This window comes from Syngnathoides biaculeatus, chromosome 14 (genome assembly GCF_019802595.1).
Source record: "Syngnathoides biaculeatus isolate LvHL_M chromosome 14, ASM1980259v1, whole genome shotgun sequence".
NCBI lineage: Eukaryota > Metazoa > Chordata > Actinopteri > Syngnathiformes > Syngnathidae > Syngnathoides > Syngnathoides biaculeatus.
This window is the reverse complement of record NC_084653.1, coordinates 23,197,125-23,209,696: the sequence shown is the minus strand read 5'-3', so window position 1 is coordinate 23,209,696 and position 12,572 is coordinate 23,197,125. Positions and strand designations below refer to the sequence as shown.

General features: G+C 44.0%; 1 protein-coding gene across 1 annotated transcript in view; it reads left to right on the top strand.

The window, feature by feature from the left end:
- LOC133511826 (ATP-binding cassette subfamily C member 4-like) overlaps positions 1-12,572 on the top strand; it is a 62,370-nt gene that overhangs the window by 4,048 nt on the left and 45,750 nt on the right. Inside the window, exons 4-20 of the mRNA XM_061840794.1 lie at positions 2,151-2,271; positions 2,341-2,565; positions 2,645-2,734; positions 4,475-4,638; positions 4,722-4,847; positions 4,927-5,176; positions 6,612-6,719; positions 6,991-7,080; positions 7,157-7,348; positions 7,451-7,545; positions 7,622-7,708; positions 7,786-7,882; positions 8,865-9,077; positions 9,946-10,077; positions 10,168-10,205; positions 10,468-10,562; positions 11,007-11,153. Coding sequence (XP_061696778.1) covers positions 2,151-2,271; positions 2,341-2,565; positions 2,645-2,734; positions 4,475-4,638; positions 4,722-4,847; positions 4,927-5,176; positions 6,612-6,719; positions 6,991-7,080; positions 7,157-7,348; positions 7,451-7,545; positions 7,622-7,708; positions 7,786-7,882; positions 8,865-9,077; positions 9,946-10,077; positions 10,168-10,205; positions 10,468-10,562; positions 11,007-11,153 — 2,270 coding nt within the window. The remainder of the gene's footprint in view (positions 1-2,150; positions 2,272-2,340; positions 2,566-2,644; positions 2,735-4,474; positions 4,639-4,721; positions 4,848-4,926; positions 5,177-6,611; positions 6,720-6,990; positions 7,081-7,156; positions 7,349-7,450; positions 7,546-7,621; positions 7,709-7,785; positions 7,883-8,864; positions 9,078-9,945; positions 10,078-10,167; positions 10,206-10,467; positions 10,563-11,006; positions 11,154-12,572) is intronic.

Genomic DNA, 12,572 nt, shown 5'->3' with positions numbered 1-12,572 from the left:
GGCCTTGTCACCCGGGTTAGCTCGTCGTGGTGCCGGGCCACAGTGGCTCATCTCCTCCGTGGAAGTGGATCGGACGGGGAGGCGGTTTGGCGTGGTTTTTATCACCGCCACGCGGAAGTGGATCAGGCAGGAGGTAGTTTAGCCGTGATCCGCATATCATCTAAATATGGCTCGAAACAATAAGGTAATATCGCCCCGGTCACTTCACTCGGTTGTGAGATGTTCTCTTCTTCGAAAAGAGCTTCCATGTCAGAAGGGGCATGTTTGCCTCCCACAGTAGGGGCCACAGAGTGTTTTCAATGGCGAATGTCCGGGGTGACATCACGGGCAGGAAATGCAGCCAGTATGGCGACCACTTGGATGTCGAATGACACTTCCGCAACTTTGTGCACAGATGATGTGCTCTCCCCTCATATTTATTTTTCGTATAGACATTGAAGTGAATAATGTTATATGTATTTTTCATTTCAATATCTATTTTAGAATGTTTATAGGGATGACACTTGACCTTTAAAATCTGCACCCAATCCAGACTCTCCGCTTACCTGGGCGCGCTGTCCAGATGTCAAGCAAGCTAAACACGCAATAATAACCATGTTATCACCACAACTCGTAGTGTTAACTCAAAATTACACATTGCTTTTCCAAAGTCAAAATCCAAAGTCACAACTATATCATCCCCCTCCCGTTCAGGAAAGATGATATTGTGTTGGTGAACATGGTAGGCGTTCGGCTCCCCTATATTTAGAAAGTATTACTGGAGCTGCGACTCAAAAGCAGTCTGGTCTAGCAGACTTCTTCTCACTAGACACTTTGGCTGAATGACTTTTTTTTTGTTTTGAGCCAGCACAGGAGCAGGGTGTTACGTCCAAGATTAAGATCCTTGTACAAAGTCTTGGTTTCCCCACACAGTCGGACATGACATTTAGTGTCATGCTGTCTGGTCAACAGGCTTGGCCGTCAAGGGGATGTAAATGAAGGATCAGCGTGGCGCTGTCAGGAGCTCTCGCACGCGTCACTGGAACAGCGTGTGACCAGTGGCCTTTTCGTGTGAAAAAATGAACAAGTGGCAAGGCTACAGCCGCTAATTTTGGGTACACACTCAGGGTGGGGTTCACAGCGTAGAGATGCAGTACTGATATTTGAGGTTGGTGAATCAATGACGAATCACAAGGGAACTGAGCATTTGTACTTAAGTTAGCCTCGGGTTCAATCCCGGTCCCGCCTGTGTGGACTTTGCATGTTCTCCCCGTGCCTGCGTGGGTTTTCTCCGGGCACTCCGGTTTCCTCCCACATCCCAAAAACATGCAACATTAATCGGACACTCTAAATTGCCCCAAGGTGTGATTGTGAGTGTGGCTGTTTGTCTCCATTTGGCCTGCGATTGGCTGGCGACCAGTTCAGGGTGTACCCCGCCTCCTGCCCGTTGACAGCTGGGATAGGCTCCAGCACTCCCTGTGACCCTTGTGAAGATAAGTGCCTAAGAAAATGGGTGGATGGATATTGTATAATTGATACGATTCACAGGAATACATATTGGGTTTTATTAAATTATGATACTGATAAGTGGGGGTAACATTTTCTATGTCTTGGGGAATCATTAAATTTATTGTGATGTTCGTTGTTTAAATTGATGCCGTCCCTTTTGAATAAAAGTTGAAATTTTATTGTATTTATAAATTTCTGAATGGTTTCCAGACTAGAAAATGCACTTTGCTGCAAAGCATCATGAGTTTATGAAATAAAAACAATACAAAAAAGGAAAACAGTTGGTCATTTGTTATGTGAAATGTCTTTTTTTCTCTTTTGTAATTCATAATTTGTCTTTAATCAGACAAAATATTGATTTGAATCCATGACTCCTCATTCAATTTTTCAGTAGGATACTCGAATACTAAAAAATGTTGAAAAAAATGGATGAACGCACCCCAAAAGGACAGGTCTAGCCTGTTTGTGTTTACGTATTTGTAAGTATTTACAAAATTAGTACAGTGAATTTTATATTCTGAGGCAAAAAGGGGTACTTTCTGCTGCTATTACATTGTACGCTAAATATCGGACCCACTCGTAACGGGACACTAGCTCACATTGTGGAATACGAAGAAAGCAGTCTTTTGCCGCTGAGCACACATTTTTCACCCTTTCCAAAGGTACTGGAACCAAGAGGTTAAGCTCGCGGCACAAGATCTACGCCAGCCCAAACTCACCAGCGCCCTCGTAAAGTGTTACCGTAGATCCTACGCTCGCATGGGAACGTACATCTTCGTAGAGGTACAGTCAAACGCGTCCACCTTAGGGAAGACAATGATGGATTTCAGGTGTTCTAACTTGCCGGGACAGGAAGTCATCAAAGTCATTCAGCCGGTGTTACTCGGTAAGCTCGTTGAGTACTTTGAGAGTGCTGATGCCACAGGCCCAAGTGCAGTCTGCAAGGCCTACAGCTACGCAGCGGGCATCTGCCTGTCCACCGTCTGGATGGCCATCCTCCACCATCTCTACTTCTACCAGGTCCAAAGAGCGGGCATGAAGATCCGGGTGGCCATGTGTCACATGATCTACCGTAAGGTACGGAAGGACAGAAATGTATGGAATGTAATCCTTTGACGTTTTTGCCGACTCCACACAACATTTTCTTCCCGCAAAGGCTCTCAGTCTTAACAACACGGCGCTGACTAAAACGACGACGGGACAAATTGTCAATCTGTTGTCCAATGACGTCACCAGATTTGATGAGGTAATTTTCTGAAAAACGACACCTTTAGAAGCCAGTGTATTCCAATGCAAGAGCAAATAAAATGTTGAGTTTTAGCGATGCATCGACAGCAGTCTCTCACATTTCAAACGCGCGATCACGCCCGCACTCATCGCACTCGAGCACGAAAAATCCCATGTGTAAAATTTGTTACGAGGAAAAAAAAATAGATATTGAAAGACATTGCTTATTTTGTGTAGTCCTGGCATGAATTTACGTGTTTATTTCATAAACGTTGGTAACAAAATAAGCCTGCTCCTAAACAATCAGTATTCACCCGGAAACAGGAAATGCAAGTTAACCGTACTGAGCATGTTCGGAAGTGGTGCCAAAAGCGCGTGTTCCGAGCTGCTTCACGTACTACGAGCGCATTTACGTCGAAAGTCATTAACATCATGAGTCATGTCAAAGGAAATGTAGTTACACCAGGGGTGCTCAATGCGTCGATCGCGAGGCAGTTTTGGTTGATTGTGTGACGGCGTGCCGCCCCCCCCCCCCAATCAAAAAAAGACATTAGACTATCATTCACCTCTTCGCTTGATTCAAGTGTGGCCAATACGTCGAGCACACGCACACAAAGGCGGGTCCGAGCAAGCCGGCCTCCTATTTATGGCCGATCGCGAGAGGCTGGCTGCTTGAAAAGTAGATCTTGGGGGGAAAAAAATCTGGGCACCCCTGAGTTACATTGAAAACATTTCTGGGATATAACACAGGTAATATTTCAGTATCACAAAGTTCCAACGTTTGACTAGTCTTTCCATATCTAAATCTAAATATCTACAGTAAATATGATCTTCCCCCGTGGTACCACATTATCTTGAAGTTGAAAACTTTTCCCCTCTCCATGCTTTAGGAAGATATAGATCATCTACTGCTAGCTTTCATCAATGGATTGCCAATGAATAGCACTGTAAATTACTTGAGATTATAACATCATAATGAAATAAAATGATTTGATTATATGAATATTTAGTTTTGAAATTGAATGTCTCGTGACCTCTTTTAAAACGTCTGTCTCAGTCTATGCAGTGTCAATAAATTATGATTCTGGTATTAGGTAACAACTACATACTCGGGTATAACAACTCAGTAAATGACTTTAAGGTCTTGAGAGTCCATCCCTAATCACACCTGCAACGTTATATATGCGGGCATGACTGACCACACCCGTACATTTTTCCAAATGTGAGTGACTGCTACAGTATCGATCATAAAGGTTGAACAAAAACTCAATAATCATATCAGTTTTGAACGCCATCAAATCTTTTAGAAACCTCTTTTTAGCTTGATCAAATTGAAACAAATGTTACTTTTGGCTCATATTGAGCTCTGCAATTCTGTCACGAGCTTCTCTAATGAATTTATTGAAAATGAATTGTGGGATACAAGTAAAAATGGATCATTGTGTGCATTAGTATAAAACAGTTCCGTCATACAAACAAATTAGATTATTTCATAATAATACCCGTCTAACCATGTCAGACAAGGTGCAATTGTGAGAAATAAACTCTGGTGAAATTCTGCAAATTATTAACATTGTGGTCTTTAAGCATACAAAGGTGAAAATCAATAAATTACAATATTTTAGAAAAGTTGGTTTTATTTTAGTGGGGTAACTTTTTAAAATTAACCTGGCAAATAACTTGTTTTGAATGATATTCTCATTTACCAGGAAGCACCCACACTATATCTCTGTATGTATGATAAACAACTTTGTTCCAGGTAACTTTGTTTCTGCACTTTCTGTGGATCACCCCCCTGCAAGCAGCAGGGGTAATACTATTGTTGATGTATTGGATGGGCCCATCGTGCTTTGCGGGAATGGCCGTCGTCTTCATCCTGTTACCACTGCAGACTATGTTCGGAAGACTGTTTTCAATGCTGAGGTCGGCAGTGACCTAAAAGTACCGTACAGTGTTGTGAACCGTCGCATCGGTACCTTTACTACCCTGTCCGTCTGTCGTTCCAGGGCCGACACGGCGGTCCTGACCGATGACAGGATACGCACCATGAATGAGGTCATCTCCGGGATCCGTGTTATCAAGATGTACGGGTGGGAAAAACCCTTCGCTACACTTGTGGATGAAGTCCGAAGGTATCCTCTCTTCAATCTGTTCAGTGAATACGGCGTACCGGCATGTACTGACAACCTTTTTTTTTTTGGTCCGGCCCAGATTGGAAATCTCCAAAATAATGAAAAGCTCTTACCTGCGTGGCTTGAACATGGCTTCTTTCTTCGTGGCCAGCAAGCTCATCATCTTCCTCACCGTTTGCGTCTACGTGCTGATGGGGAACCAACTGTCTTCCAGCACCATCTTCATGGCCCTTTCCCTCTACAGCGCCGTCAGACTCACCATTACGCTTTTCTTTCCGTCCGCCATTGAGAAGGCCTCGGAGTGCCTCATCAGCATCCGAAGAATTAAGGTAAGAACACATTTTGATGGTAGATGAACGTTAATTGAGATTTTCCACATCATATCAGGATAACGATGTAATCTGAAGGAGGTTACTGACTGTGAGGAAGTGTTTGGGGAGAGTGTAGCGGGTAGGAAGATTAAGAAGACAAAGGTGGAGCAGAGAATCAGACGGTGGAAGTTGAGAAAGGAAAAAATGTTGTGTGGTCTTTCGGAAAGAGGTGAGAGAGGCTCTAGATGGACAGGAAGAGCTCCCAGAAGACTGGAATACTACTGCCAAGGTACTCAGAGAGGCAGGCAGGAGAGTACTTGGGGTGTCTTCTGGTAGGAAAGGGGAGAAAGGAGAAGGAGACTTGGTGGTGGAACCCCAAAATACAGGAAGTCATCCAAGGAAAGAGATTAGCAAAGAAGAAGTGGTACACGGAGAGGACTGAGGCGAGGGGAAAGGAATACAGTGAGATGCGACGTAGGGCAAAGGTAGAGGTGGCGAAGGCTAAACAAGAGGCATATGACGACATGTACACCAGGTTTAATACTAAAGAAGGAGAAGGATAGAGATGGGAAGGCTGTGCAGCAGGTAAGGGTGATTAAGGATAGAGATGGAAATCTGTTGTAGTGTGCTAAGTAGATGGAAAGAGTACTTTGAGAAGTTAATGAATGAAGAAAATGGGAGAGAAGAAAGCGTAGAATAGAGGCAAGTGCGAATGACCGCGAGGTGGCAATGATTAGTTAGGGGGAAGTTAGAAAGGCACTGAACAGAACAGTTGGTCCTGATGACATACCAATTTGGAGCCATTTGGAGAGGTGGCTGTGGAGTTTTTGACCAACTCATTCAAAAGAAAACTAGCAGGAGAGAAGATGCCAGAAGAATGGCGGAAAAGTGTGCTAGTCCCTTTTTTAAGAACAAAGGCGATGTTCGGAGCAGGATGAAAAATGGAAAGACAGTTGAGTCGAGAGAGTGAGTATACTGGTAGAAGGGTGCTGAGGATGGATCTGCCAGGCAAAAGAGGAGAGGAGGATGCACCAGATAAGGCTTAGATGGAAAATGATGACACGCCGAAAGGAAAAGAAGAAGAAGAAAAGCCCAATCTGATTTGGATCTGGATTGAATTTGATTAACATTACAGCTTCTGCCCTTCCATCAATCACATCAATGAATGGACACCCTCCAAAATCGAATGGGAAGGTAAAAAGGTTAAATACAGGTCGGTACCTGGTGAGTGTTAGCTTCAGTGAAAACAAAGCATCCTGAGTGGATGTGATAATCGGCGTTGTTGAATTAACAGCTCGTCGACGCTGTTAGCAAACGTGAACAATGTTCGATTGGATTACGTGTGTGCTGAAGTAAGTGGACAATACAGAAATACTATTAATAATAATAATAAGTGAATTGTTTTATCAACAATACCGTATGACTACTGAAGTCACGATCCATCCCTTTTTAGAATTTTCTCCTTCTGGATGAAGTTGCTCCTCAGCATCTGGGTCTCCCGGTGACCGAGAAGAAAGACTGCATGTTGAAGGTTCAGGATTTGACCTGCTACTGGGATAAGGTGAGAAATAAAAGATCATGTTTGTCCAAAAGGTTGTCTCTGCTGGAATAGATGACGTGTTCCCATTAATTGCTAATTTGTCACCCACTCGAATCAATAATCGATCTTAAATGCTCCTGAATTGTGTTCGAGGACCTTGTATACTGAATGGCCTCCTCTTTCTCATAAAGAATTAAATACAAATGCAGTCCTTGGCATTCCCACAGTCTCGGTAACTAACATAGTACTGTAAATATTATTGTTTTGAAGTTCCTGTATGTTTCCATGACAGATGCAAGATGCCCCAACCTTACAGAACGTGTCGTTGACAGTGAGGCCCGATCAGTTGCTTGCCGTGATCGGCCCCGTTGCCTCGGGGAAGGTATCGTCGCCGTCGTTACTAACTTAATATACGGCGCTTCCCTGGTGAGGATTATTTGATGTTTTGTATTTTTCAGTCTTCGCTCCTCAACGCCATCTTGGGTGAGCTGAGCCCAGAAAGTGGCACGGTCAAGGTCCGCGGGGATCTGACCTACGCCTCCCAGCAGCCCTGGATTTTACCCGGCACCGTCCGAAGCAACATTCTTTTCGGGAAAGAGCTCAACCGCTTGAAGTATGACAAAGTGCTGAGAGCCTGCGCCCTCAAGAGAGTGAGCCCGAGTCCAGTTCTACGTCAGGCTTCTCGGACACATAGTTTCAAGTAAGTCCGGTTTGGGATGACTGTGTAAGGGTTGCGTTTGGACCCCGTCCAGGACATGGAGCTGCTGCCGGGGGGCGACTTAGCATGCGTCGGAGACAGAGGGTCCAACCTGAGTGGAGGACAGAAGGCGAGAATCAGCTTGGCCAGGTGTGCACAATCACCCAGACCAAGAAAAAAAGCACACTTTCTTTCCACTCGTCTTCTGACTGAGTGTGTTTTTCAGAGCAGTGTACCAGGATGCAGACATCTACTTGCTGGATGACCCTCTCAGCGCCGTGGACGCCGAAGTCGGCAAGCACATCTTTGAGGAGTAAAAGAACTGCGCTCTACGTCGCACTTAAAAAGGTGGCTCCCGTCATTTTCAAACGCTGATATTCTTTCCCGCAGGTGTATTTGTGGCCTTCTGAAGAGCAAGCCGCGGGTTCTCGTCACTCACCAGCTGCAGTACCTCAAGGCCGCACATCACGTTCTAGTATTGAAGGAGGTCAGTGAGCTTTTTAACATCGTCGGGGTCGGCTGATGAAAGAATTATTGACCAAAAAGATCCAACGCAAAGAACGCAGAACACATGTGCGGAAGACGCAACTATCAACAGTAATGCGATCCATCCATTATCGACTGCTTTTCCGGGTCAGGGTCGCAGGGGAAGTAGCTTCAGCAGGGATACCCAGACTACCCTTTCCCGAGCCACTTCAGACAGCTTTTCCGGAGGGATCCTGAGGCGTTTCCAAGCTAGTCGAGAGACCTAGTCCCTCCAGCGTGTCCTGGGTCGTCCTCGGGGTCGCTTTCCGGTGGGACATACCCGGAACACCTCACCAGGGAGGCGTCCGGGAGGCATCCGAATCTGATCCCCCAGCCACCTCATCTGGCTCCTCTAAATGCATTCTCAATCAACAGTAATGATACATGAAAAATAACGATGACAAAATGGTCGATGCGAAAACAAAAAGCACGAATGAGGCGAAAACGCAATCTACCAAAACGTGAAACTGAAAATCACAGAAGTATTTAAAGACAAAGACAAATTGTAATTACTTCTAAAAATGAAGTCGACTGGAAACACATGAGCCAATGAGATGGAATCCTCCAGAAACAAGAGCCAGGGTCCACTGTGGACTGGTCGCTGGCCAATTGCAGGGGCAACAAATAAGACCAATTCACACTCACATTTTCACCTCTGGACAATTTTGAGTCTTCAATTTATGGACAATACATGTTTTTGATATGATGTGCGAGGAAGACACAGTACGTGGAACGTCCGCGCAGGAGAGCTCAAGCAAAGACTCAAACATGGAACCTGTTGACTGTAAAGCAGACAGGGTAACCGCTTATGGTGTCCACAATCAGAGGCTCTACAACAGAAAGATTTGGAACCTCCATTGTGAAACGCAATCCATTGTGTGACGCGTCCAAAACTGAAATGTCCCACGGTCAATGAACGATGCACGTCTCTTCCATGTCGTCAGGGGAAAACGGTGGCCAGCGGGAGCTACAGCGAGTTGCAGACCTCAGGACTCGACTTCTCCTCACTCCTCAAGATGGAGGACAGTCAGGAGGAAAGAGCGAGCACGACCCCCTCGGCCTTGTACTGCCCCTCGAGCCTGTCGAACAATTCCATTTCCTCCATGACGTCCCTGTCCGCCTCCTGCTACTCGCTGATGGAGGAGACGCTCACGCTGGTAAGTACGACTGCATCGTCCGGTTGTTATTATTTTAACACACAGTTCAAAGATGTTTTTCACAGTAATATGACATATCAAGTTACTTTTTTCTTTTTAAATACTACTTTTATTGTTGGAAAATTAAACTTTTTTTCTCGTGATACAATTTCACTCATTTAAATTTGTTTCACCCTAATATTAGGATTTAAAATTGCTCATCTTGTCTATAATTTTACAATTTAATCTACCACATATTTAAAAATATATATTTTTCCCAAATTATTCCACATTTATTTTTGTGAGAAACTTGTTTTTTTCCCCCGAAAGAACAACAAAAGTTGTAAAATGATACATTTTTTTCATGGCGTATTATATTGTTAAAATGAAGTCTTATTTTACTTCCTGTAAAAGTATGCATTTGTCCCATAATTTCACATTATTTTCAAAATATTTCAATATGATTCTTTGTTCCTAAAATTGGTTGCTAAGTTTCACGCATTATTCTCATACAAAATGCAACATTGATAAGTGTTAAGAACTTTTTGGATCTGGGATATTTCGTCTTTTATTATTATTATAATTTTTTTTAATGTTTTTTTTTGGGTGGCCTCTGCATAGCACCACCAACCATCTCAAACCACCGGTAACGAAAACTAAAAAATTATACCCATATGGCAGGTTTATTCGAGCATTTTAATACTTGTAAAGGCAAATTGTTGGTATTCAGCTCTCGGTTTGGACTTTGATAAATCGGCAGGTGCATTTTACACTCCACAACGGAAAATGCGTGCTGTGTTTGCATGCAACCTGTAGAGGGCAGAACAGACTTGCCTTTCCCTTGCAGCGCGCTCCTCAATGATGCCGGGCATCGGGTGTGTATGTGCAGGCAGCGCGGCCCACGGACGAGGAAAGCCGCACGCAGGGGCACATCGGCCTGCAAATGTACGTGAAATATTTCAGAGCGGGCGCTAACTTCCTGCTTCTCTTCAACCTCGTTCTCCTCAACGCTTTTGCCCACGTGAGTATGTTTGCAAATCGGACCTGTGCGTTAGTTAATTAATAGATTATTATTCACGTGTATCAGAATTATTACCGTTTTCTCTTTAAGGTGGCGTTTGTTCTGCAGGACTGGTGGCTTGCTCGTTGGTAAGCTTCTTCCTTCACAATTGCTTGTAGAAAAGAAAACAACAAACAAACAAAAATGGATACACGAGCAACGTTGGCAGGTGCTTTGGTGCCGAGGTGTAAACAGATGTCTTAAGGGATGAAATGTTTACCGCGCCCTTTTTTACGTCAATTGTCAAAGGCGACTTTATGCTTTTCTTCAGCGGAAAAATGTATTGTTTGTGCCACTTGCGTTCTCCACGCTTGCGCATCCTCCTCGCGTGTTTTTCTTTTCTGCCGGCAGGACCTCCGAGCAGCAGCTCGTCAACCAAAGTGGGCCCCTCAACGGCAGCCTCCCCGCACAGCTGGACCTTGACCTGTACCTAAGTGTTTTCGCAGGTCAAACCTCGCCAATTGTTCACCTTTAAAAGAATGTGTGTGTGCATAATGGCCTCCCGCATCCATTCAGAACAGGGTTAGGCGGTTGTTTGGCAGTCACCCAAGGCCTTCAAGGCCAAGCGTTACAACGGGCCTCAGCTGCGTTGAGAGATGGCGAGGACTTTCGCGTATTTGTCTCCTCTCAGATGACTCTCGATTGTCTCCCCGTGACTCTGAACCTCTTCACTCTTTGTATAGTTAAACTCGTAGAAAGACACTCGGAACATAAAAAAAAAAAAAAAAACCGTGAAAGAAACACTTAAGTGCGGGATGACATCTGTTTTCTCTCTGAACAGAATACCGATTAACCTTTAAAATAGAGCCGTCCTTGAAAGAAGCGCAAGGACGGCGTCAGCGTGCGCTGACGGGGAATAAAACCATCAATCTTTTCCCTGCGTGCTTCAGGTTTAACAGGTGCGTCCGTCGTGTTTGGCTTTGTGCGCAGCCTGGTCTTCTTCAACATCCTGGTGAACTCAGCCCAGACCCTTCACAACCGCATGTTTGACGCCGTCCTGCGGACGCCGGTGCACTTTTTCCAAATCAACCCAATTGGTAAGGGATGGACCTCCACGCGTACTGTTTTGATTTAAAATGCGAGCCATCAGCCGCAGAAAAAGTTGTTCTCACATGTCGACACTAGGGAGCAGACTACATCCTGCTTCTTTTCTCCTTGTTCAGAACGTATCTTCACCCCCAACTTGCAATTAAGATTTTTAGATTAATAAGTAACACATTTTTCCCCTTCAAACAAACAGGTTCTATTGTCTATCTAATATATTTTTTAACAATGTATAAAGAGTTTAATTATAATAAACATAATATATAATAAATAGCTTGTAAATATAAAAAAAAATCTACATATTTTTAATTTTTTTTTTCATTTACAGTTTGAAGTCTAAATTATACTCCAAAGTAGGTTGGATGCAATTCAACAAAGAGGACTAAACACCTTTAATAATTCCACAAGGTTTAGGCATTTTTTTCAAACATGTATCAAAAATATTTTTCACGAACATTTAAGCATTTATCTTAAATCACGGGCAGTGATGACTGATGGAAAAATAAAAAATAAATGCATCTCTTTTTGCACAGTTTAATATATACAGTGTTTATATTTGTATGCCTATATACACAGTATATTTAAAATATGCATACACAGTAATTGCTTCTATTTTAAAATGAATAGTTTCAGAAAATGATGCTCGTTTTCAAAAAGTACACGAAAGCTATATCAGACTCCCCATTTTTGGGAGGCAAGCGACCTTTTCGAGCACAAGTCAAGTGTAAAAAAAAAAAAAAATGTCAATCACTGTGTAATTATTCATTGCATAACCGATAACATCCCGTCGTTTTCGTATCTTAAGTCGGCCGGCTAAGCGATGGCTTTAATTTTTTTTTTTTTTTTTTAACCGGGTATTGTTCACCTGTCAGCAGTCTAATCTCCTCACGGTGACAATGCGCGTACGAAACTGTCGGTCGGCCCCGGGTGGGAACGTGCAACAGGAGGGAAACTTGTATCTGCGTAATGAGTCACGATCAACTGCCTTCAATATGATTTCAGGGTGTTCGCGGCGGGCGGCGCAGCCGAGCTCGCCTTTTACAAAGCTGCGTGTGTTCTCACAGCAAACACGAGTGGCCGTCTAATCGCCGGCGCCGTGTTTGCCGTTGCTCCCGCGCGGCGTGTCGGCCTATCTGGGTGTGACTTAATCTACGCGCAAACACTTTGAATAATGTAATAATCTGTGTCATATCGCCACGCAGGAGAGGTTTAGCGCACGCCGTTATCTGATTGGCTCTATCGGCGACTATTGTGTGACCGGTCCGTTTATTATTATTACGAGCCCGGCCTGCAGGAGGGCAAACGACGCCGCGGTGGATTTGAAGTTACGCTTCACAGATGAAGATAGACGAAATTAATTGAGTTGTCATATTTACACTTGCGCGTAATGGATGAGAAACCTCGATAAAAAT